This window comes from Actinia tenebrosa, unplaced genomic scaffold, assembly GCF_029948245.1.
Source record: "Actinia tenebrosa isolate PJP-AT-01 unplaced genomic scaffold, QUT_ActTen_1.0 PGA_scaffold1__47_contigs__length_23844297, whole genome shotgun sequence".
In the NCBI taxonomy this organism is placed as follows: Eukaryota; Metazoa; Cnidaria; class Anthozoa; order Actiniaria; family Actiniidae; genus Actinia; species Actinia tenebrosa.
In genome coordinates, this window is record NW_028292578.1 from 9,854,951 (window position 1) to 9,881,476 (window position 26,526).

Sequence of the window (26,526 nt, forward strand, 5' to 3'; positions counted from 1 at the left end):
AGCACGACATGTGATTCCTAAGACAAATCACTGATCCGAAAATACATCTTATTCAGATAGACCAGAGAGCGATAAGAAAACCAAAAACATTGGGTTGCGTTTAATTTCCAGGGAAACAAACTCTAAAACCTTTAAAATGTTTCCACATTTTGGCACCCAGCTGTGTATAGTTTGTACATTGGAGTATCTCTGATTGAAAAAATTAAAGTTTTCATTCCTATTATGTAATGTATTAAAAATCCATTCAAAAGACTATGGGCCGATTACCACCTGCTACTCATCCACTTGACAACTGCCTGATTGAACAGTTTCTATTAAAAACATTCCATTCTTGGTGGGTGACGTAATTTCTTTTCCTCGCTTGCCTGGACGCGGGAAAACCTTCCCTACGGTAACTAGACAAGTGGGAAGAATAGAAAAATTATAATAATTCCCTAAATGGATGCATGAAGACTCATCTGAGAGAAATATTTGGTAAATATGTGAAGAAGGAAGAACTGGTTGAAGTTTTCTGGGACCGTCGAGGATGAAAATAAAGGATTCTGGAGGAAAGGCAACCAGTTTGCAGTTCGCGCTCTATGATCAAGTTTAAACATACCAGGACAGGGCTGTGGCTAGAAAGATTGCTTTCCTGCTTATATATTCTTCTCGTTTTGATTGTACATGGTACGTAAAATTACAGACGAAAAGCTGCCAGTTTATCGTTATCCTTGACAAGAATATAGTGTTTATATGTTGGACTTTTGTTTCTACAGCTTATGGACAAACGCGTGACCACTGTGGTGCAAGCACTAGCTCAATCGAGCAAGATGGGTTTCATTTTTACAAATTTGGCCGATCCTCGGGGCTGGAAAACTGCGTGAATTCGTGCTGTGGAGAGGAAACATGCGAGATTGCTTTCCTACTTGGCTTGAGGTGCTTTGGTTTGGCTTGTGGAAAGCCAGAGATTTGTCACAGGGTAGCAGATCAGTTAGTGACTGCTCATGATCAACGCATCGATGAAGATAACCATAAACATTATCACACAACTTCAGGTTAGTAAATGTGGACTTTTTGTCCAATTTTACATGGGAAAACTCAAATATTTTACGCGAACATCATGGAAATCATCTCCGAAAAGATGTGTATGATTGCCCAGTAATCATACCAACAGACTTCTGAAAATTTCCCTAGAAATGCACCCATTTTATTTTCGTTAAATGCCTTGTTTTGCCAACACTTTTTTATTGTTTTTCTAATTTTTTTTAATCAAGTTAATCGACCACGTTTGCGGAACGTGAATAAAATAAGAAATCGTTGAAGAAGAATTCAGCATTTTTTAAGCTATTAAAGTAATTTGAGAGCCTATTGCCTAACATCTTCGGAACCAAAGTATGCACATGGTTATCATCGCACAAATGATTTCTATAGACCACTCCAAAAGACTATCTAAACCCTAGAATATTATTTTTAGAAGTATTCAATGCTGCTAAGTATTATTCACTAAACCCAATCGAGGTCTTGCTTTAAACAGGAAACGGTAAATACCCTTTTTCGGTCCCCGTTTTTGATTTTCAATTGCTCATATAACTACATATAACTAACCACTTTGCTCTAGTTTAAACCAAAACTCCTCAAACGTGAAAAAATTCCTATTTATTTCCCATTACTTTATTTATTTAAAATTCCCTTGAATTGGCACGTGGAATTGGAACATAAAAGGATTTCTTGTAAGCGAAATGTGTTAAGATTCTGTCGGCTAAGCAGTGACCATTATAAAAGGTGATGTGTAAAACGCTTCTACTGGTACCCGCGCCACTAACACAAGACGTGTGTGTGTGTGTATCTATGTTTATAATCTTCAATCATGTGAACCAAAGCAACGGGCTAAAAGTTGCAGGTATGTGATCAGTAAATACAAACCGTCTTGCAACCAATCTGCAGAAAAACGGTCCAAGCTGAACAGTGAACAAGTTAATCACTTGTAAATATTCACATTTTAAAACGTGTAGAATTTGATAGGAAGGGTTAAAACATCAAAATCAAATCCAAACGACTTTTGACTTTTTTCTTCATTAGTATTGATATTATTGTATTATTTATTAGTTTATTGAGGTGTTAAAACGGAGGAAGATGTTTTTAAACATGCTTGAAAGCTTTACTTCAAAACAAATGAAAATATATTTCCCTAAGTTTCAAAACCTCTCTTTGCTTTTCTTTCGTAGGAATTCAGAAGCAATCTGTTCTCGCAAGCAGCCCCAAATGTCCTCGACCCTTTGCCACGAGTTTTACATTCCCAGTTTCAGACGCAAGTCCACAAACCAAAAAGTTTGAGATTCTATTCAATGGCACTATCACAGAAAGTGATTGTGCAGATCTTTGCTGCAAGACTCCTGGATGTAATCTTGGGTTTGTGGAAGAGAGTGCGTGCTATGGAGTCAGCTTTAGAGGAGCCGGGAAGTATTATCACTCTGGTGATGCGAAAATGAATAAAATGATGTCTTTGGCAATGGCCATCATAGATCGTAAAAGAGGTGAGTTAATTCAACTGATACAAGTCTATGTGATATCGATCCAAACATTATAACACTAGGGACGTCCAAGTCACGGACATGGTATGGAATTAACGATCTGACATTGAATCAATCACGTACACGTCCACAGCCAATGAAAAGACATAGACTAAATGTCGTACCATCACGGACCCGGCAAGGCATTTGACACAAATGCCATTGGCGTATGGATGAGATGATATAATAAATGATTCTTCTGGATTATCTTGCTTTCTTCTTAACTTTTGTCTTTTTCTTTTTCTTTGACGTGAAACAGAGATTTCAAGAAGTGTTGATGAAACTGAAGACAGTACCGACAATGACAATAATGACCAATTGACATTCATTGACAAGAATAAGCTTACTTCAGCTGATGAATACGGTGATAATGATGATGATATTGATGACATTGGATCTGAAACTGCTGATTCCAAAATGGCTCTCCATGACAATGATCCCACCCACAGGTCTATAAAACAGAAAACGTTAGGAGGTGCTGCAGAAAAGAATACTGTACATATCAGAGACAAGGCCAAGGAAAATTGGGCAAAGACTGCGTCGAAACAACGAAATCCAATTCAAACCAAATCTCAACCCTTAAGGTCGAGGGAACAAAGCGCTTTAAACAAGCAAATGCACAAATCAAAGGACGGGACCATTGGCCAAGTATTAAATATTCCTGTGGAAAATGTACCTCAAAACAGTGGCTTGCATGAAAAGCAAAATGGTATGGGAATGCGAAACACAGCTGGAAAAGTTTTGGATAAAACTAAGGAAAGGCTAAATAAGCACGACGTTTTCTCCAAGTCGGGAAGAATAAATGCAACAAAGTGGACAAAAAGTAAAACGGTTTCTGAGGAGACTGACAAAATATTCAGTGAATACAAAACTGCCTTGAAGAACAGCACGAGCAAACTTACAAATGGACGCCGTAATTTGAACAAATTCGAAAAAATGCGGAATAAAAATGAAAATGTATCTGCTAACAGAGAACCTGTCTTTGCTAAAATACCTTCCAATAACAAGCAAACTGCACAAGGTCACCACATGAGCAATGCATCGAAGAGTGTCTCGAAGCTTCTATTTCACAACAAAACCAGTGCAACATTGAAATACTTTGAAAACCCAAGTCATTATGATGGCAGAAAACAACAACGTGATGCCAATTTCTCGTCACTTGGAAATACTACCAGAACTGCATTTTCAACTCACAATATTATAAACTCGGCCAAGAATCAAGTTGCGGAAGGAACGCCTAATTTTACAATCCCATCTTTCCATCCTTTAAATAACTCAAGGAAGGGCATAGATCATAGTGCTGTGGGAAAAGTTGTGAAAAGTTTTAGAAACAATGAGGTTTATGGCACGCGGGATGAAAGTTTTACTAATACCAAACCAAGGAAGACTGTGGAAGACATGGATCTAAAGGAAGGACAGATCAAACACCAAGCCAAGTCTAATATTAGTGAAACATCACCAGTACAGCTTAAATTTGACAAAGAACAGTTGCCTGTTGATAATTCTGCGAGAGTAAATATATCTTGGAATGAAAACGTTAATAAAAGGAATGACAATACTGAAAGTGAAGATTCATCTCATGTCGTGACTCATTCACCTGTTTTAGTGAATGAGGCTAAAAGGAGAGATTTTAATACCAAAACGTCTGAGAGGTTCTCGCAAGGAAAGCATCCTACATCACTGACTGCAGAAAAACAAAGACATATACACTGGAATCAGACAATAAAGCAAAACGATTCTAATCATGGTGTCCAAACAGTCCCTTGTCAGTTCAAAAGTAATAGAACGATGCATGGACTACGTGTGAATGCATCAAGTGAAAAAGTAGATGTTGGGAATGAAACCTTAGATGAGGATCTTCATGAAGCACAAGCTGCAAATACCGTGCAGTTCAAAGGAACCTTAAATACGCTACAGGTAAACTTGACAAGTAAGGTAAAAGATGATGATGGAAATGAGACAATTGACGAACGTCCTCAGGAAGCAAAAACGGCGAACCTGCACACTAAACAACCGATAGATACGCTACGAAAAGGTGACGGAGTTGAGAGTGAAACCTTAACAGGGCCTCATCCCTTGCATCATAATGGAACACTGCTGTATGTGAATCAAACAAGGAAAGGAAAATCTTTTAAGAGCGATAAGACACTCGAAAAACTTCCATATCAAACACCTAAATTGGATCAGTTGAAAAACAATAAAACGATAATCACATCACTGCAAACGGATCAAAGAAGAAAACATGTAAATGTAAATGGCACAAGGAAACAAAAAGATGCCTTCAGGGTTAAGAATAAGCAAACCAAGAAATATCAGGATGAAACAGTAAATCACTTGCGCATTTACCCAAGCCAGCACAGCGAAGAAGAAAAGTTTTCTAATGTTCATACAAGCGTAGAGACAAACAAGACTGAAAACCATGCAGCATCATCAACAAATGTTGTAATGAAAAACTATCCATCAAATTTTACGAGGATGAGACAGGAAAGTAATAATTCAAAGTTTCTTGACATCTCGACCACGTCTTCTAATTCTAATTCAAATATGACTAAGATTCATAATTATATCAACATGACAGATGGTAATGCGGCTAATCTCAGCTCTGCAACAGTAGTATCAGAAAATGTTCATCAGATTATTCTTCCCCGTCACAAGGCAGGTTCTAAAAGTCAGAAACCTGGAGCCATTGTCGTCAAGAACAGTGGAGATGCAAAAGAATATTGGCCTGAAAAGAAGGACATAAAAAGTTCGACAAACGGAACCAACGATAAGCATGCAAAGTCTGGAGTCAAACTAAGAAGTAAGAAAGTATTTAGACCTACTGTGAAGCGAGATATTTCGACATTAGAAAGGACTGGCACGCTTAAAAGCAACAAATTTCATTCTGATGACGTTGGCCAGAAAGAGGAAAAGCACCATAGAAGTACGCAATTGCCCAAAATTAATTCTAAATTGATGAATCACACAAGTGAGCAAGTTAGCCTAAGCACCAAGTCTCAAACAATGAATAAGTCTTTGGAAACTAAACAAGCAGCCAAAGCAAACAATGATTCTGCAAAAATGAAAGTCAGCACTTTTGGTACCTCGAAAGGGACTACTGACAACACCAAGTCCTCTCCTGAAAATAGGAAATTTGAGAAAATCGAAAGCGAACACGACCAGGAATCGGAACAAGTTCGTCCTCATGAAAAATCGAGAAAAGCCTTAACTAGTCTAATTGATGCTAATGATGCGGATGATCCTGATGATCTTGGAACAGATGATGACATTCAAATTTATGCACATGTTCATGGTGTTCCAAAGCCAACTAAAGCAACAGTGGCACCTCGACCTTTTGATAAAGCATCTTCAACGAATAACTCCAGCAAAATAACCAGCAAAGAAACGATAAATGGAATGCTTGAGATGAAGAAAGTGGCACCGAGTAATTCTACTCAAATAAGTAAAAAAACGGAAGAAAAGGATGCAGAGAGAAATCACACTATCAAAATAACAGGGAAACCTCAAATGGACTTTTTTCAGTCTAAAGAAGAAAGCAGAAAGCCTGCCAAGCCATCAGTTATTTTGAAAAACGAAACAAATGAAGATCCTGACGATCTTGGGGCAGATGATGAAGATATACAAATCTATGCACATCAGAACATACAACCAACTATTGCAACAACAGACAGGCTTTCAAAGCATTCGGGAACTACGCCCGTTACACCAAACCAGCAACAAAGCTTGAATGAGAAACAACCAAAAGGAAAAGCTGTTTCTGAGGATCAACTTAAGTCCTTTTCCAATAAAACTGAAAAGAACTTGGCAAAGAACATTCAACCTGCCATTGATAATTTGTCGAAGGGCAGTTTAAGCAGAAATAAGACTTTTGATGGAATGAAAGTTTCAAGCCAAAATAGGACTATGAATTCTTCGCTTCCATCAGAACCAAAAAGGGGGCATAAACGCCATGGAAAAGAACACCAGAAAAATTTCATCACGAGCAGCAATCACACCAAAAACACAACGTCTAGCCCTTTGAAATCAGCTACAAATACAAGGACTATTCGTCTGAAAGCAAAAGCTGCAAAAAATCAAAGAAATGACTTGAAATCCAAAACACCCTTGCAAGTAACGAAGGTTGTTGTAGGCACACTTAACGTGAGCCACACAAAGAAGAACAGCTCAAGACATTTAAAGACTGTCATTGATGGGTCAAAGAAAGGGGTATTAATCCAAAAGGTGAAGAAAACGAAACTTGCCTTGTCTGGAGAAAATGTGAAGCCAAAATATGTGAAAACTGAAGTTCATAAGTTTGGAAAAGCACTAGAGAAAAAGAGAAAACACAATGTGAATGTAGTTAAGAATAGAAAGGCATTACCAAATAAGAACAAAATACAATCAAAAAAGAAAACTAAACAAAGAAAGATGTCAACGTACCACAGTAATGCTGAAAGTGCTGTTGTGAAGAAATCTAAGAACCAACCGATAGGAATCTTAAAGAATAAGAAAAGCATGAAGAAAAAACAAGATAAATATCAAGCAAATGTCGTGTCGAAAAAGACAAAACTTAAAAAGACAAAAATCAAGGCGAGTAAGCACATTAAAAAAATCCTGAAAGTGTTACATAAAAATAAAGCTCATTCGAGAAAGCTTTCAAGTTTTAAAAAGAAGAAAAAAGAGGGAACGTTTGTGAAAAAAGTTGTCGCGAGAAAGAAAGACCAGAAGAAAGATCCACATGACAGAAAAACTAAAAAAAGAAAGAAGATGTTTGCAAGGGGTCATCACACGAAAGAGACTCCACTAAAGTCTAACCATGTTAAAGTAGAGCTACTAGAAGGGTCTGGAGTAGGAAAAAATAATAACATTATGCTTGGAGCAGCTATTCCTAAGCAATCGAGAAAAAACTCCACGTTTTCTAAGAACGATTCAAATGCAGGCAGTGCTAAAGCATTCGATAAGAAAGTGTTACCAGATCACAAAAATTTAACATCCTTGAATTTAACACATGTCAGCTTGCCACCAACGAAAAAAGTTGTCATTAATCCTGAAACTGGCACTAAAACTCACTTTTACAAAGTTGCTCAAGATGATACCACAGGTTTCATGGAAGGCAACGATAAGAAGATTACTAAAGTGAAAGACAATCTTCAACATGGGGTTAAAAGCAAAATGTTGAAAAAAGATCACATTGGAATTCTAAATGGTACAAATTTGTCCTATATAAAGGCAAAAGTTCAAACTCCCAGAGCAGAGATGAAACATGTGCAGAACGTTACAAAGTCACAAAATGAAACCCAAAGTTTCTTGTCAACGATCCACAATAACTCTGATGTTGCCATGAAAATGAATGAACTCAGAAATCCACTGCTTCATCATATTCAAAATGTCAGTAGTAACCAGGACATTGTTCAGTTTTCTGCCGAGTCCCATAAACACAAATCAAAAGTGCATCATCGCCATCATCATGTTGGACACATGAATCCAGAAGATATAGGAGACTCGGACTTCGATATCTTAATGTCTAATGATATTCCTCGCAAGCTGAAGAAAGAAGGCAAGGAAAAGGCATCGAAGAAAAAAGTTGAGAAAAAGAAGAAAAAGAAGACTGCCAAGAATAAGAAAGTTGTCGTTGGTGAAGATGTCAGTGAGGATGAGGACGACGAGACGGAGAAGAAATCTAAACCGAGGAAAAAGAAAGAGAAAACAACTCATCATAAACATCACAAGTCTAAAGACAAAAGTAATGAAGAACCATGGTTCAAGGGTCATATCAAATATATCAAGAAGATTAAAAAGAAGAAGCCGAACCATGACACTGAAGATGAAAACAATGAACGAGAGGTGACAAAGAAACATGAGATTGTACATCACCATCACCATCATCATCATCATCATCATCATCCTACCGAATCGAATGATAATGATGACAATGAAAAGGATGAACCAAAGCACCATAAGAAAGTACAGGAAGATGAATACAAAGATGACGACGAAGATGGATATGTAGTAAACCATCATAATCAACGGAAGCACCATGTAATACATCACCATGAAAAGATGGAGCCTCATCATAAAATACATCATAAGTTTAACGAGAACGAAAGTGGTGACGATGGTGGTAATAATGACAATGAGAAGGAAGTGAAGAAACCTTATCATGTCAAGTTTGTCCATCATGAAGATGATCAAGACGAAGAACAAGACGTTGAAGTTCATCACAAACCCAAATATCGCGAGAAAAGTTACCATAATGATGAAGAAATAAATACAAGAATAATCAAGAAGCGTAAAAAACATCACCATTTCCATCACAAGGATGAGGATGAAGAAGAAAATGATGGTGACGAAGAGGCTCGTCATAAAATCTTTAATCGTAAACATCACCCACACACATATCATTATAAGAGCGGCGATTATGATCAACGCGGGGAGCACAATGAAGTTGATAATGGTCGTTATCGTCACCGTTTCCACCATCCAGTCAAACATTGGCGTCATTATGAAGGAGAGCATCATTGGCACATCAAGCATCCTTTTCAAAAGACCCGTGTATTTCTTGGTGAAGATGCTGAAGGTGATGATGATGATGACACTGATGATAGAAATTCACAAAAACACAGCAAGCACCGTCAATACGAAGACAACTGGGAAGACAGTAGAAAAGAGAAATGGAGGAAAGAAGAAAGAGAGAAAAAGTACAAAAGTGAGGAAAAAAAGGAAAAGCTTATGAATGAATACGAAAATAGGTTGAGAGATCACAAGGAATACAAGCATAAAACCCATAAAGATTTCGAAGGAAAGGAAAGCTATGAGGATGAAAGCCATTGGAAACATAAACACAGAGAGTCTGATAGGAACTACGCTTCGTATGAAGACGAAGAAACAAATAAGAAACATCATCCCTTTGGAAGAGAACGCTACGAGGAATGGAACGAGCATGGTGAGCCAAGACCTTGGGAAAAAGAAAGTGGAGACAAATTTGGGTCTCATGAATGGAAAGGAAAGGAACATGAATACGAGAATTTTAAACATAAAAAATTGCACGATGGTGAAGAGGAGTATTTTGGATCTTCGCGTTATCGCAACAGACCTTATGAGGAACATGAACCATTCCAACCATGGGATGAGAAGAAACACGAGGAGCACAAAACGTTCAACCGACCATGGTCTGACCACGAAGGTCAACAAGATCATTATGAGCACGAAGGTCAACAAGATCATTATGAGCACAGTAATGAAAAAGAATGGATTCCTCCCTGGAAACAGCATAAATGGAATAGTCACAACCAGTGGGAAGACAATCCTAATGACCATTACAGACCAAAAGATGAAGGCAAATGGATGGATAAAATGCACTCTTTTGGTAGTCAACCCAAGAGTACTCCATGGCCAATGAACAAAGAAACAACATATAACCCATACCACCAAAGTACCCTTCCTTACCAAACAGCCTGGAACTCTGGTACTAGTAAACCCCAACCCTACAGACCCACCCAGTCCGGGACTAAATCCAGTCAAGGACCAAATGTCAATCCATGGAATCAAAATTATGCTGGGAATGTTGTAGATGAAAAGAATGAAAGAAGTGATATAGCTCGCAAGCCACCACAAAATCCTGTCATGCCGTATAATAACATGATTCCTAATGTAACACAGGGAGTGATTGGTGTGGGTGTGAACTCCCAACCGATACCGCAAGGACAGAACGACTGGAATAGTGGACCAGGGCAAGTAAGAGGTTCTAATCAAAGCCCTTTAAATCAGGGTTTACCTGTAAACAAGGGCATTCAAGGAAACCAGGGTTTCCAGGGCAACCAGAGAAACCAAAACAACCAGGGTATCCAAGGAAACCTGGGCAACCAAAACAACCAGGGTTTCCAAGGAAACCAGGGCAACCAAAACAATCAGGGTATCCAAGGAAACCAGATGATGAATAAAAGCATGAATAGCCCTTCCTGGCCTGGAAACAATAACAATAATATCCAAAACTTCCCAAGTATGTTGCAAAGTCCTAATCAAATACAGGCGCCTCAAGTTAATGCCGTAAACCCAAATATGGCTGGGAATTCTCAACAACCTGCAAATACCAATCCTAATCAGCCTAACGGGTTTGTGAATACAAATGGTGCTAGTGGAGGCCCTAACAATGTTAACCAACCAACAGTGAAAAATGGACTTCCAACTAGAAACCTGAATACGTTAAAGGGATTCTTTCGCAATGAAACCGTAGGTTCGAGTGGCTCAAGTCTTATAGGTAAGAAGTTGAATTACAACTTTCCTTAACAATAGCCTTCAGTCGACTAAGTAAAAGGACCCTTTTCTTACTTAATTACAGAGTCGTTTACTTAGGGACCGCCTCATAGCAGTGTCAATAAAGAACAAATGCTAAAAATTTTAAAAGAATTTTAGGCTTTTTCAATATATCACTTTTATATCTTGTTGGTGTCTAGTTAGTAATACACTAATGCATTAATGATACTTTTATTCCAGGGAATCAAATGCCACCTACCGTTGGTCATCCACCTCCACCTCAGAGCTCATTGCCACCACCACCACCTCCGCCACCGCCGCCGCCGCCAGTTACGACTGCAACAAAACCGACGACTACTCCCACCACGGTCCCCGTTACAACGACTCATCCAACTACGCCTAGTACCACACCTACTAAACCCACCACTCCTAAGCCAACCACACCTAAAACCACAACACCTACGCCGACCCAAGAAGACATTCCAATCCCTCCCCCTGCTGATCTCAATGACATCGAGGGTATTGAAGGCATTATGGGTAAGTTATCTAAGAAACCATTAAAAATACCCAACAGTGCTAAAAATACCCAACGGTGTTATTCCGGGCATTATCTTTGGTAAAATTTGAAGAAAACTAAGATTATTTTCTTATTATGTATTAAGAACAACCTAAATGGTTATTTTTAGCCCTATTAGTATTCCAAAAATTGATAAGGAACTCAATTTTGTTCGTCAGCCATCATTATGACCATGATAATGCCGGTATCTCCTGTGAAGTAACATACGAATACTCTTCATACGTCTTTGGTCTTATCCAATTCAATTCAATTTATTTATTTCCACTGACTAAACAAATTGTAAATACAAAGTAAGTAATTGTAATTACATAGATTATTTTTAAAAAAGTTTGAGTAAAAAGAAAAAAGAGTATGATAGATAATTGTGGACGACGGCTCCCAAAGTAGCAGGGGTTTTCGAGTTGGGAGTCGTATTACCATCGTTATCCATTAGCTAAGTTTAATAATACTTTTTACCAAATGATATAAACAGAAAACAAGAATACAAATGGTAAAGGGTAGTAATCATTGAGAGAATTGCAATGCGGGCTAGGCAGTTCTTATCCTTGACATCATATTCTATCATATTATTTTGTACATTTGTTTTGTTGTTTTATCGTTTTGGAAATGCATCCACCACAAAAATACACGTAAGGGCCCGTTGTGCGAAGCCTTGATAGCGCTATCCGGCGGATAAATCTTATCCAGTGGATAAATTTATTGGATAACAGCATCGAATTATCCACTGGATAAGGATTTATCCACCGGATAGCGCTATCCAGGCTTAGTACGACCGGGCCCAGAATTATAAATATCCATTCAAGTACAGCTTTTCACCATGATAGTTGACATTATGTTGTCTATACAGGCGAGGAAGGCAGTAAACACCGCAAGCACAGGGACCCCGTCTGCAAAGCAGGAACCATAACAGACGACATGACGTTGTTACAGGGAAAAAGAGCGGGAAACTTTACCAAGATCGGAGATGTAGGAGACTTTGAACTGTGCATCAAACGGTGCTGTCAATCAAAGTCATGTGACTTGGCATACAAGTCTGGAGAGAGTTGTTACCTGGTTCATTGCCACAGTAAAGACTCTTGTCAGGTTACTCCAGCCTTGATCAAAAGATACAGTCCTAACATGTGCTTCGTGAGACGGTCATTTGACGAGGAGGCGGAAGAACAGTCTGATGGTAAGCAACAGTTATACGTTGGTCTTGAAATAGAAGTCATAAGGACCATAAATTCCTATTATATGCAGATATATAAACGCTATTCCTACTTTGGATACAAGAAAAAAAGTATAGTGTCAATACTAAAATATGCGGAATTCATTACAGTAGTCGTAAAAACTTTTGTATAACATTTCACCGTTAATGCTTTGCGATATCCTTACAGCCGACAATAACAATAAAGATGACAATGACAAAGACAAAGACAATGACGAGGACAATGACAATGAAAACAAAGATGATGATAAATTCTCGCCTACTGGTGGGTTTGTATAGACATTGTTGAGGTTTTCAAGACATTATTTAGTGCAGAGTTGTTGTTCCTCTGAAAACCTTACCGCATGGAGGTACCGTGCCGTGTGGTGACTGTGATTGACGGTGCAGTGCCCATGTATTTTGATAGGATAACCAATAATCTGGCGAGGCTGATGTTGTTACGTCCTTTCCGTGAATGTGCCCGCAACATGTTTCATAGTCCTACAAATGCATCACGAACGACGTACACGCAAAACGTACAAGACACGCTGCGCAAATGCGCCTATGTTGTTATATTCATACGAAACACTTTATATATTGACAGATGACTCTGTCAATATATAAAGTGATTGTTTGAAAGCATTCCTAAAAGTGAAATAACAGAGACATGGCCGCCGCGTTGGTCGTATTAACGATGGAGGCTAATGCCCGCAGTGAGAAATATTTGTTAATTACTATCAACATGGCCACGAGAAAGTAACGTGCAAAGGAATAAAGCACTTCGCAATTTTTACCTGACAAATACATGATATGGAATTCCTCATTAACTTCCGAAGAGTCTTGATGGATTAACCAACATGGCGGCTGTTTCGTTGTTACTTATATCTCTTATAAATCTTTTTTCTTTGGTAATGTTACGAATGTGTACACTTTGTAGGTATCAGAGAAGTATGTAAAGCTGAAAGAGCATTGGGTATTGACTGGAAGAAGACATCAGCTGGTCACTACTCGAAGGTACCATGTCCTCGTGAGGCTAAAGGTAAAGCGAGGAGGAGATGTGGAGCAGACTCACGATGGCATACACCAGAATTCAGCGATTGCGTGACTAGTGATTATTTGAAGATTTACGAGAAGGTAACGCATTCTCGACGCATTGAAGGATTGTTTTCTTTTAATTTATTTCTTACTGTTTAATAGGATATTAATGATATAGATATAAAGGAAAATTGATGTGACAGACATAAGGAACTCAGAAAACATTCTGAGTTCCAGATGGGAATGGAATCAAGGAAGGTCATGGGTCGTGGGATTCAGTTCCATATAATTATTTCTTACTAAAACAAATAAAAAGCAAGTGGACGATAAAAGACGTAAACTGACAAACATATAATGGATTAACATATGATCCTACGAGGAAAAAACAACAAGAATGAATAAATGAATAGATTGGTGGATGGATGCATAAGTAAATGTGGAACAATTGAATGGATGGATAGATGAATGGGTAGGTAGAGGCTCTGACGGACGGACACATGAACGAATGGGGATGGGTGGATGGATGGAATAATTGCTTGCAGGTGGGTGGGTTGGTGAGTTAAACGATGGATGGTTGCCCGAAGACGGAAGGAGAGCTCGAAGTTAGTATGGAAGAAGATCCCGAATTGAATAATGATTGGTCTGTATTTTCTAAAGTCTCGCAAACTAGCAGGAGCAGACCCTGGTGCTGATTCAAGTCCTCTTATACGAGAGCTGTCACAACTAACCACACAGACTCTGGACAACTCATTGATATTTGGAGGAGATTTGATCAAATCCACTGAGGCGCTGTCTTCAGTTGTACAGCACAATGGAAGGAACGACTTGCTTGACATGAATAGGGACGATATGCAGGTAAAACCATGTTTTTTCCTTTCATTTATCCCTCTGCTTCCTGATAATAGGCATTTCTTTGTCTTCGTCACCATGAAGCTTGTACAATCTTCCATTTTCATCCTGTATAATGTCTGAATCTCAGACTTTGTTCCTCTCATCAATTCCCCTTTCAGAATTTTCATGTGAACTCTTTATCCCTGGACAATATTCAGTTTTGGAAAGGCTCCCCTCCAGATTTCCACGTTTCAGTTTCTATAACCAATTGCGCCCAAGGAAATCCAATGTAAAAAAATATCCTCGTCTTGGACTGGAAATTTTGATTTGATGAGCATGATGGTTTTTAATAGTTCTACCAAAAGTATTTCTCCTCCGAAAAGGGGAGGGGGATGGGAAGCGGGACCCTCTTCTCCACCGTATCTGTTAACTGCCATCCCGGCGGGGAATTTTTCAGCTAACACCTAGGATTCTTTGAGGTCCTTCAACGATAGAGAGAGAGAGAGTATCACGTGGGGTTTAGAAATGAAATGACAATTTCGTCTCATAAAGTTTCTTCTCCAGTCTCTACGTAATGAATATTGCGACTTGCGGTATCCTGTTAAATGTTAATTTAAAAAAAGTCTTTTTTATTCTCGTAGAATTTTGTAACGACTAGTAGTAATCTCTTGGACTTGACCAACAGACAGGAATGGGTCAATGTACAGAAGGTAAAGAGCAACTGATTGATGTACCAACGACATACACATACACCACACATACTTGTAGGAATGGAGGATGTACGGGGAAAGGCGCGCGTAGGGTGAGGGGGAGGGGGCAGGGTATTATTTGCCTAGTGATTGTTGCTTTTCACATTTGCCAATCCTACATCAATAACATGTTTATATAAGTCCTAGTTACAAGGGGAGTTTTAAAAAGATTTATTCCATTGAAAATTATAAATGACTGGGGTTGTTGGGTAAAACTCAATCTGACATGAAATAAAAATAAAAGATATAATAATTAATGGCATTTAGCAATGATTTCATAAAGTGCTCTTATTTCCACCGAATATGATTGAGACTTATAAACTTGGAAGACGCCCTTGAAGCACGGAGAGAAGCAACAAGCAACTCTACTCACCAGAGACAGTGTCCAAAATAAGATTAGGATGACTGATGTTGTACGTTTGTTATTCGTTATTTTCTTCTACAGAAAAAACCAGGTTCAGCAGACATACTGCGATCAATGGAGATGTTTGCATTACAGGCAGCAATAAGACTTCCCCGAGAAGACATCAAGAAACCCTTCATTACTAATAATATAGGTAAGTATGAGACTAGGTGAAGACATCTAGGGTAATGCATTATTTTGGATAGACAGGAATATACCCTTTGCATGTGACGTCAAACAAGCTCAATTTGGAGGACAAAACAAAAGAATCTCATGAAAATTGGAAACCTATTGTTACGTGCTGCAAGGGGTTCATTGGTTACACTATGGCGATTTGCTAGCAAAAACAGCAAAGTTTCATTTTGGAATTGAAAAACATAAAATAATATAAAATCTTCGAAGTAAAAGATTGAGTAGGTAGTTTCAGGTCACCCAACCAGATACTAATCTCACTCAACCCGGGCGTAACCCAATGTCTTATCAGACAACCGCATTAAAGAATAAAGGAGCGACCAAAATAGGATGTCATCAAACAGCTACATAAATAATGGTCCTTTTTCAGGCCCCAGCGATGTTGGTTTGAACAATAGATTCTACCACGCGTAGCCTCACATTCAAGCGCTTAAGAATAAATTTATGCAGGTGAAACAAGTTTAATGTTGTCATAGTAATAAAACATGGCCGCCGTGGGATAAACTCGATCCATTACATAATTATTACATATGCCCTCTCATCTCATCAATTATGAAATATCACATATTTATATATTTTTCAGTTATGAATCTGGACCGTCGTTCAGCGAGAAGTGGTCGCCTCATATTCCCTGACTATTCTGATAGTGACATCAGCAAATGGGACGTCAGACATGACGTCATTTCTATTCCATCCTCAGTCTTCAAGAGAGGTGAGAAAATGATTCACTGAAGAGTTGCGCACTCATTCTAACCGACCCGTCAGGATGATAAAACAACAGTTATTGGACGAGAAGCAATTAAAAACACCGAAATAATTTTTTTTTCAAAATGTATTTTTAAGATTGATATTTCTTAAAAAAGTATATTTTAAATTAGATTTTTTCCAAAATTAAAGAAAGTCGAAAAAATATTTTTAATACCCTTACAAAAATTGCAATATCTCATGAAACCTGTGTTGGCAATTAGTTAACTTGTCCCGTGAAGTTTGGTTCTGCATACAGCAATTTAATTGGTGTCATTGATTACTCGTCTTGCTCATCGTATCGATCTTGTTTGTCTTGACAGGTGAAGTAAGTGCGGCCAGTATCAGCTTCAAGAGTCTACCTTACCTGTTACCAGATGCTAATTTCAGGTATATTAACAATATATGAATACCCGACAGTAAACCAGACTAAACCAGATTGAATTGTTACTGCCTCCTGTCATGGCTGCCATCAGGTGATGGTGCAAAGTGCAAATCCTCTATTGGCCAACTTGCGATACTACAATTTCATCTTTAAGTTTTTTCAGTTATGATTACTCGTCTTGTGCGTACTTCTGAAGAATCTTTCACAGCTTCTTTGATTAGAAAATGTTTACTTTGAGTCGTTAAAGAGAAACCGTAAGTTGCGAGTGGTGATTTGATGTTCTGATTTCCATCTTTCCAGTAGAGGCCTGGGACCCAACTCCAAGATTCTTTCAACGATTCTTCATCCTGCTCCGCCTGACGAAATCTCTCCTCCCGTCACGATTATTCTCAGTCATATCAAGGTATGCATACACTGCATCAATATATGGGTTCTTTTACTCACTTGTTTAGGATCAAATCTCTCCTCCCGTCACGATTATTCTCAGTCATATCAAGGTTTGCTAATACACTACATATATATGGATTCCTTTTGCTTGCTAGCCTAGAATGAGGCGTTAATTTAGATCCCAAGGCTCCTAATACTATTTTCAAACTTATTTTTTCTTCCTCTTTTTTACTAGTCGTATTTATATTTATACGTTTCTTCGACAATTTTGTAACACATTTTGAAATATGAGCAAATAAACTTGTACTTGTGCAAGGACGTAATAGAGGCAATGTTTATGGGTGCATGGGTGCCATGGGTAGTGGTTTACCGCTCGCCTCTCGCCTCTATGGTCCGGGTTCGAGCTCTGGCTCAGACTGGATCTTATTTGAGTTGAGTTTGTTTGTTGTGTTGTTCTCCCCCTTGCTACGAGGGTTTTTCTCCGGGTTCTCCGGTTTCCTCCCTCCGTAAAAAGTGAGTTGAGTGTTGTAAGTTGTAAATATAGAATGTAGTGGTAGTGCGTGTGGAGGGAACCTCACGGAAGAGCCCCGCATGGGGAGTGGTGGTTGTAAAATATAAGTTTAAGTTTAAGTTTATTATCGAAATTGCCCAATGATGCATTTGAATACTGATAACTGCTACCTGTTCGTTAATCTAATTTTGTTATCGACGACATTTTCAGCCAAAACGAGCGAACCCCAAATGTGTGTTCTGGGATTACACAATTAAGTAAGTGACAAAAATGTAAGCTATTGAACTATTGTCCAAGTTTGCAAGTCCACGCGCGACAAATAACGGCCACCCCCCAACTCGTCTGTGTCAATGGTTATTCTTAGACGCTAAAAAAGATTTTGTTTTCTTATGAATACACTAAGCAGCTAATTACGCAAGATCAGTTATCTATACCTAGAGCTATAAAATATTTAAATCATAACCCGCGTGCTGATTGGCTGGCTACCGTGTTCAGAAGACTGAGACAGGCTCGCGCAAAATCGTTCAAAAATATTTTATAAAAGCAACATAAAAACGGCTGCTGAGGTATTTGTACTGTGATATAAACACTCTGGGAGCTGTAGAGCACTCGAGAAGCAAGAGAAACACTAGCTACGCTTCGCGGATGCTGAGCTAGCTTCTCTCGTGCTCTACAGCAACCAGCGTGTTTATACCACATAACAGTACAGATACAGATACATGCGCGTGCGTTTTATCTTCCTTAAGTATACTAACGCAGTATGTTTCCGTTAGTCCTCACAGGGGAGGGGGTTGGTCGTCTCGTGGTTGTTCTTTGGCATCCAGTAATGATACTCATTCAGTTTGTCAATGCAGCCATTTGTCAAACTTTGCTTTACTTGCGGATTTATCGGACGATGAGGTAAGTTAATTAACTCATGCTTTTATCGTATGTTGGTGGAATTGGAATCGGAAGAAGATGAGAGTGAATGAATATGAAAAAATTGCCACGAATGCAGCTCTAAAATAATGGCATTCGTAATTCCAAAAGTTTTGATTCAAAGCCATGCAAACTGAACAAAGCGAAGAAATTCAGACACTGAAATTACGCTTTTGAAGATAATGACGTCATTCTGTACGTCACGTGCAAATGATGGATTTATGATATATTTATTTATTTAGCTGTAATCATGAAAAAAAGACATTCTAGTCATTTCTTAACACCCTTGAAGACGGCCTTTGAAGTTGCTCAAAGACTGAATTTTTTGTTTATCACCAGATTTCCGCCAAAGAACAAAAGAGAGAACGCACTATGGCACTAATGTGGATTGGGATCCCTGTGTTGGTGATTGGTGTTATTGGTGCCTTGTACATGTCATTCAGCTGGTACGAGATTATTTCATTACTTTTTACTTTGGGCTTTGTGTGTAATACAGAATTATACTATGAGTACGACTGTAGATGTCGACCACAATCTTAGCAAAGGCGTTCCATCAAAAGCCAATAAGCATAATAATAGGGGGGTTAACAGTGGATCCACAGAGTGGCTCTTCTTCTACTGGATTCCAATTGGAATTTAGAAGTTGATTTTTTTGGAGGGAGGAAAACGAGAGAACTTAGTGAAAATCCCTCGAAGTACAGGAGAGAACCAACAAACAACTCTGGCTTACATACGACATCAAGTCTGGGATACGAAAAAAAAATGGAAAATAAGTCAAGGAACCAATCTTTGATTTCTTTATTTTATTTTATCATTGACCGTATTAATTCAGCAATATGTTTTACTGATATACCCCAGGACTGGCAAATCCCAGATGACGTCAAGACAGATCGATGAGAAGACAGGATTACTGGGTCAACGTGTTGTCACTAGTCAAGTACGTGAAGATTTCCCTGCATCACCAAGCCGCAATCTTCATCGAGCATTATCACCGGCATACACCCCATTACCGCCCGGTGATCTGGAATGGCAGGACGAGTTCAGACATGAGCTGGGGTAAATACAACCTGTTCCTGTAATTTTATGATTCTTCGTTTACACTTTACGTCATCGTCGTCATGATGGTGGTAATTAATTAAGATTTCTTATTAGCTTCCATTGTTACTGATATCACCAACATGACCATCAAGTCTCGAAAATACTTGCAAGCCATCAATATGCCGTGTACGTGGTCACATGGTGTACATGGTCATGTGATGCTCACATCATGTATATCACTGTGCATGGTGCATGATAACATGCATTATAGCGCGTGAACGTCGCGTAAAGTGTGTTTGATATGTAACATATAGGACGTGATTATGTTATTTGATTGTCACAAGATATATATCACGTGGTTGTCACATGGTGTATATCACATGCTTCATGGCGCAGAATGCCCGGACATATTGCCTTTGCCGCCTCATTTGCATACGCTCGTAATCACTGAAGCGCGCGGGAAGTTTGAAAATCTTGACTCGATTTACAAAAGAACGAGTCAATTTTGCGACAGGCACGTCAATACAAGTCAACTTTTCTTGGACTTGCGCTAACAAAATACCGGGCTTGCGACTTGAAAACTAAAGTTGAAATGTCAAAGTAATACTTCGCAGTTAAAAAACAGAAATTAGAACGAGTTAAGTAGTATCCATTTGTCTTCGAAAACTCGTAATTTTAAAGAAATTTTATATGTAGGCAACTTTTGAACTAAAATTTACTTGTCTCATTTAAAGAAATGTCAGCGCTTGCGACCTGAATATTAATCTTTTGTATATTCAGCAACAAGCCCAAAATCATTTTTAAACTATTTTGTTTAATAGTATCCGTTTTTATCAAAAGATTTTAATGAGGATTTTGGTGAAAATTTCTCATTATTATTCATAGAAAAGAAAACTAAGCTCCTCCTCCTTGCGGCCTCAATTAATCCAAATGTACACTTTGTCACATGGTGTATATCACATGCTTGTCACATAATATATATATCATGTGGTTGTCACATGGTGTATATCACATGCTTGTCACATGATATATATCATGTGGTTGTCACATGGTGTATATCACATGCTTGTCACATGATATATATGTGGTTGTCACATGGTGTATATGACGTGCTTGTCACATAATATATATATCATGTGGTTGTCACATGGTGTATATCACATGCTTGTCACATGATATATATCATGTGGTTGTCACATGGTGTATATCACATGCTTGTCACATGATATATATGTGGTTGTCACATGGTGTATATGACGTGCTTGTCACATAATATATATATCACGTGGTTGTCACATGGTGTATATCACATGCTTGTCACATGATATATATCATGTGGTTGTCACATGGTGTATATCACATGCTTGTCACATGATATATATGTGGTTGTCACATGGTGTATATGACGTGCTTGTCACATAATATATATATCACGTGGTTGTCACATGGTGTATATCACATGCTTGTCACATAATATATATATCACGTGGTTGTCACATGGTGTATATCACATGCTTGTCACATAATATATATATCACGTGGTTGTCACATGGTGTATATGACGTGCTTGTCACATAATGTATGACGCATGATTTATCATTTGCATCATTTCACACTTATGATGCCTTTTTTCATCACAGAATCTCGCAAGGGGACAAGTTTGCAAAGGAACTTTATCTACCTCAGCTGGACAAGCTCAAGACGCATCTCTCCAAGGAATATCCCAAGAAATTCAACTCTGTCCCCAAAAGCTCCATGTTTACTCGCATCCACAGCGATCACCAGGTAACACTTAATTATATCTTTGTATTTTTTTCTGTTGTTTGTCGGTTCATGTTTCTCATTCTTTCCTGGCTTTCAGAATTCATCTTCTCCTCTATCACCGCCATCACCAACTTCGTCTTCGTTTTCCTGGGATTCTGGTTATATGTCAGCATCGTCAGCATCTTTGGTGTCTTCTATGGAATCAGCATTACCTTATTCTCCTGTGTCATCGCCATTATTATCATCATCATTCCGGGATGCAATGTTGCTTGGTTCAGAAAGCGAAACTGGAAAGGATCTAACAATAACGATATCGGAACTATCCTCTTCTTCATTCCAAGTGCCCTCATTATCACTGTCTTTATCTTCATTGTCATCATCATTAAACGAATTACCAAGGGAGACACTGATAGCACAAGACATTTCAACATCAGCTGCTCTTTCATCATCAGCTTCATTTGAAACATTGGGAAATATTTCCTCGTCTTCGCTGGGATTAGATACTTTTGGAATGTGTTTAAGGTATTCACAATCAAATGAACGTTTACAAAGTGGCGTGAGCTCTTCAGTTGTGCGTCACAATAACGTTACTTCGCTATCAAGAGAAACTGAACCACTACGAACAGCAATACAAGATAGTTTACCTGCAATGGATGATACATTAGAGCCATGGACATTATGGGAACAATCTAATAATTCTGACTCTACATCGTGGTCACCAACAACACCATCACAATCACCACTACCGTCATCATCATCATCCTCAATATCGTCATCATCATCGTCATCATCATCATCATCATCATTTTCCTCATCATCTTCAGCAGGAGCAGCACGTTTGCTAACATCCTCATATTCGTCTTCATCGGCATCGTCATCATCGTCATCATTATCGTCATCATCATCATCAATATCGTCATCGTCATCTTCAACATCGTCATCATTATCATCACCATTATTAGTATCTCCAATTCCGTCACTATCGTCACAACTAAGTATAAACTCTTCGTCAAACGGTGAATACGGCCTGCAAGCTGCACGCAATACTCGAGTAAGATTTGCAGATGAGCCGTTACTATGGCAATATGAAGACGAGGAACACGAGCTGAGAATCAAAACACTAGAAAAAAGGTAGGAATTGTAATCACGATAAAAATCGCAGCCGCTAGCGTGGCGAGAGTGGTTAGAATGTACTAGTCAGGGTCGGGAGAAAGGCGCGTGCTGCGTGTTTGACTAAAAGTGCCCGCCAAAACCACACGATAAATTGTAGATAAAGAACACTTTTAGTCCAGTAGTGTAGTACCAATCACAAGCTGAGTTTTAAGAGGCTTTGCACCATCACGTGATAGCAGCCATAACAGGAGAGAGAGACAACTGAATCTGGTTTAATCTGATTTACATGAGAAAGAGTTTCCCATGGAAAAAGAGTTCCTTGTTGTGCCTTTTGTCATGGCTGCTCTCACATGATGGTGCAAAGCCTCTATTGCTTCCTTAGCACTTTACCTCTTTGGTTAGGTTGGGAAACCAATCTATTGTCCTTTAAAGGTGGCTCTGTTAATCTATGAGCCTATCTTTGTCTTGAACCCTAGGCTAGCATAACACTGACTGGCTATACTTATCGCGCCTAGATGCTCTCTCAAGTAAACAAATGGATCATTTTTCTTTTTACAGGGTATTTTCCCAAAGACTCACGCGCAGTACGGGAATAAGTAAACTAAACATGGCTGATACAGACTGACAACGTGGTGTCTCCAGGGTCTGATTCACGATGTATGGTGTACAATAAGAACAACTCTCCAAAAGAAGAAAATTTAAGAAATAATCTAATTTTCTAATTTCTAAATATTATATACAAAAGTGATAACTGCCACTTCGAATTCAACTCTCCAGAACGAATTTAAACCAGAGCCATAGACAGGAAGTGGCTTTGATCCATCCTTCCTTCCAATAGGCCATTACATGATGCAATCATTCCACCACCAATAATGGACTACTTCGACGATGTCGACCTTCAAATGTTATCCATAGATTAAAATCAAACAACCTTATTTGGCTGATCAAAGCTTGGGCAAAGTTAACTCACAACTGGAATAGTACGTTTGCATGATCCTATCCTATCCTCATGAGGGAATACAAATTTAAATAAGAAAGAAATTTCGCGAAGCATCTTGGTAGTGGGAGTCATATGATGCCATCATGTCATAAAATTAAACGTTTTTAACGATGAGAGGAGAGCCGTATATCCTATCTAACTATAGCAAAAACAATGCAGAGAACTAACCAACTCTCTTGAAAATATGTGATGCAAGACTAGGATTCGACCCTAAAAAAAATAAAAGAGGCGTTCGAATGCACTACCACTACACCAGTACTCTACCCAAAATCAAATATTCTGTCAATTTAGAATGATGTAACATATCTCTCATGAAAATATGTAAAAAGTTCATTAAACATTTCAAGGTTATTAAAAACACTTTTTTAAGAAAAAGTTTAAATTCCAGTTGAATGTTTTTCACATGCATCATTTCTGGTTAATATAATTTCTAACATTGAAAAAAAATCAAGTAGTTTTTGGTGGTTTTTACCAAATGGCATTGAATATCGCTCATTGTTGTCAATTGTTGTGATGAAATTGGGGTCCTTTTCGGACCCTCCAATCAGGGTCATTTTGGGCAATTTCTGACCAAAAAGCATGGACTATAGCCCATGGTTTTGATCGATTTTGGACCATTTTCACACCTTTTTAAAAATTAGGCATTATTTATGAAGAATGCAAAATAGGTCATTTGAGGTCATTTCGGACCAAAATGCCTCGACTATAGCCCATGGTTTTGATCGATTTTGCCCCATTTTCATACCTTTTAAAAATTAGGCATTATTTATGAAGAATGCAAAATAGGTCATTTTGGGCCTTTTCTGACCAAAAAGCATAGACTATAGCCTATGGTTTTGACGGATTTTGGACCATTTAACACCTTTTTAAAAATTAGGCATTATTTATGAAGAATGCAAAAAAACGTCATTCTGGGCCATTTGTGACCAAAAAGCATAGACTATAGCCCATGGTTTTGACGGATTTTCGACCATTTTTACACCTTTTTAAAAATTAGGCATTATTTATGAAGAATGCAAAGTACGTCATTTTAGGCCATTTGTGACCAAAAAGCACGGACTATAGCCCATGGTTTTGATCGATTTTGCCCCATTTTCACACCTTTTTAAAAAACAAACATTATTGATGAAGAATGCAAAGTAGGTCATTTTAGGCCATTTCTGACCAAAAAGCACGGACTATAGCCCATGGTTTTGATCGATTTTGGACCATTTTCACACCTTTTTAAAAATTAGGCATTATTTATGAAGAATGCAAAGTAGGTCATTTTAGGCCATTTCTGACCAAAAAACATAGACTATAGCCCATGGTTTTGATCGATTTTGGACCATTTTCACACCTTTTTAAAAATTAGGAATTATTTATGAAGAATGCAAAGTATGTCATTTTAGGCCATTTCTGACCAAAAAGCATAGACTATAGCCCATGGTTTTGACGGATTTTGGACCATTTAACACCTTTTTAAAAATTAGGCATTATTTATGAAGCGAATGCAAAAAAACGTCATTCTGGGCCATTTGTGACCAAAAAGCATGGACTATAGCCCTTGGTTTTGACGGATTTTGGACCATTTTCACACCTTTTTAAAAATTAGGCATTATTTATTAAGAATGCAAAGTAGGTCATTTTGGGCCTTTTCTGACCAAAAAGCATGGACTATAGCCCATGTTTTCGATCGGTTTTGGACCATTTTTACACCTTTTTAAAAATTAGGCATTATTTATGAAGAATGCAAAATAAGGTCATTTTAGGCCATTTCTTAACAAAAAGCATCGACTATAGCCCATGGTTTTGATCGATTTTGGACCATTTTCACACCTTTTTAAAAAGTAGGCATTATTTATGAAGAATGCAAAGAAGGTCATTTTAGGTCATTTCTGAACAAAAAGCATAGACTATAGCCCATGGTTTTGATCGATTTTGCACCATTTTCACACCTTTTTAAAATTAGACATTATTTATGAAGAATTCAAAATAAGGTCATTTTGGGGCATTTTTTAACAAAAAGCATGGACTATAGCCCATGGTTTTGATCGATTTTTCACCATTTTCACACCTTATTAAAAATTAGGCATTATTTATGAAGAATGCAAAAAAAGGTCATTTTGGTCCATTTTTTAACAAAAAGCATGGACTATAGCCCATGGTTTTGATCGATTTTGCCCCATTTTCGCACCTTTTAAGAATTAGGCATTATTTATGAAGAACGCAAAATAAGGTCATTTTGGGCCATTTCTTAACAAAAAGCATGAACTATAGCCCATGGTTTTGATCGATTTTGGACCATTTTCACACCTTTTTAAAAATTAGGCATTATTTATGAAGAACGCAAAATAAGGTCATTTTGGGCCATTTCTTAACAAAAAGCATGAACTATAGCCCATGGTTTTGATCGATTTTAGACCATTTTCACAGCTGTCTAAAGGTTATGCATTATTTATGAAGTATGCCAAATAGGTCATTTCGGGCCATTTCTTAACAAAAAGCATAGACTATAGCCCATGGTTTTGATCGATTTTGGACCATTTTCACACCTTTTTAAGAATTGCCCATTATTTATGAAGAATGCAAAGTAGGTCATTTTAGGTCATTTCTGACCAAAAAGCATGAACTATAGCCCATGGTTTTGATCGATTTTGGACCATTTTCACACCTTTTTAAAAATTAGGCATTATTTATGAAGAATGCAAAATAGGTCATTTTGGGCCTTTTCTGACCAAAAAGCATGGACTATAGCCCATGGTTTTGATCGATTTTGGACCATTTTCACATCTTTTTAAAAATTAGGCATTATGTATGAAGAATGCAAAAAAAGGTCATTTTGGTCCATTTTTTAACAAATAGCATGAACTATAGCCCATGGTTTTGATCGATTTTGCCCCATTTTCACACCTTTTTAAAAATTAGGCATT

General features: G+C 38.1%; 1 protein-coding gene across 2 annotated transcripts; it reads left to right on the forward strand.

Moving 5' to 3' along the window:
• Positions 1 to 376: 376 nt before the first annotated feature.
• Positions 377 to 23,989, forward strand: LOC116288579 (uncharacterized). 2 transcript variants are annotated; one of them, XM_089032849.1, is made up of 21 exons: positions 377 to 666; positions 756 to 1,034; positions 2,205 to 2,513; positions 2,809 to 10,785; positions 11,022 to 11,318; positions 12,206 to 12,529; positions 12,735 to 12,830; positions 13,482 to 13,678; positions 14,237 to 14,434; positions 15,052 to 15,120; positions 15,605 to 15,716; positions 16,338 to 16,466; positions 16,822 to 16,888; positions 17,184 to 17,286; positions 17,992 to 18,038; positions 18,555 to 18,681; positions 19,039 to 19,145; positions 19,558 to 19,755; positions 21,378 to 21,522; positions 21,599 to 22,632; positions 23,173 to 23,989. In XM_089032849.1, exons 1-21 carry the CDS (start codon positions 579 to 581, stop codon positions 23,237 to 23,239), a joined length of 11,970 nt encoding a protein of 3,989 aa, XP_088888975.1. In that variant the 5' UTR covers positions 377 to 578; the 3' UTR covers positions 23,240 to 23,989. The 2 variants fall into 2 exon arrangements, with proteins under 2 accessions (XP_088888975.1, XP_031551241.2); XM_031695381.2 differs by lacking the exon at positions 12,735 to 12,830.
• Positions 23,990 to 26,526: the final 2,537 nt, after the last annotated feature.

Excerpts from the sequence above, each read along its gene's own strand:
- LOC116288579 (XM_089032849.1), top strand. The coding sequence starts at position 579 with ATGATCAAGTTTAAACATACCAGGACAGGGCTGTGGCTAGAAAGATTG. Across the intron at positions 17,287-17,991 it reads TTATTCTCAGTCATATCAAG|CCAAAACGAGCGAACCCCAA; the intron begins GTATGCATACAC and ends CGACATTTTCAG. Across the intron at positions 19,756-21,377 it reads GAGTTCAGACATGAGCTGGG|AATCTCGCAAGGGGACAAGT; the intron begins GTAAATACAACC and ends TTTTCATCACAG.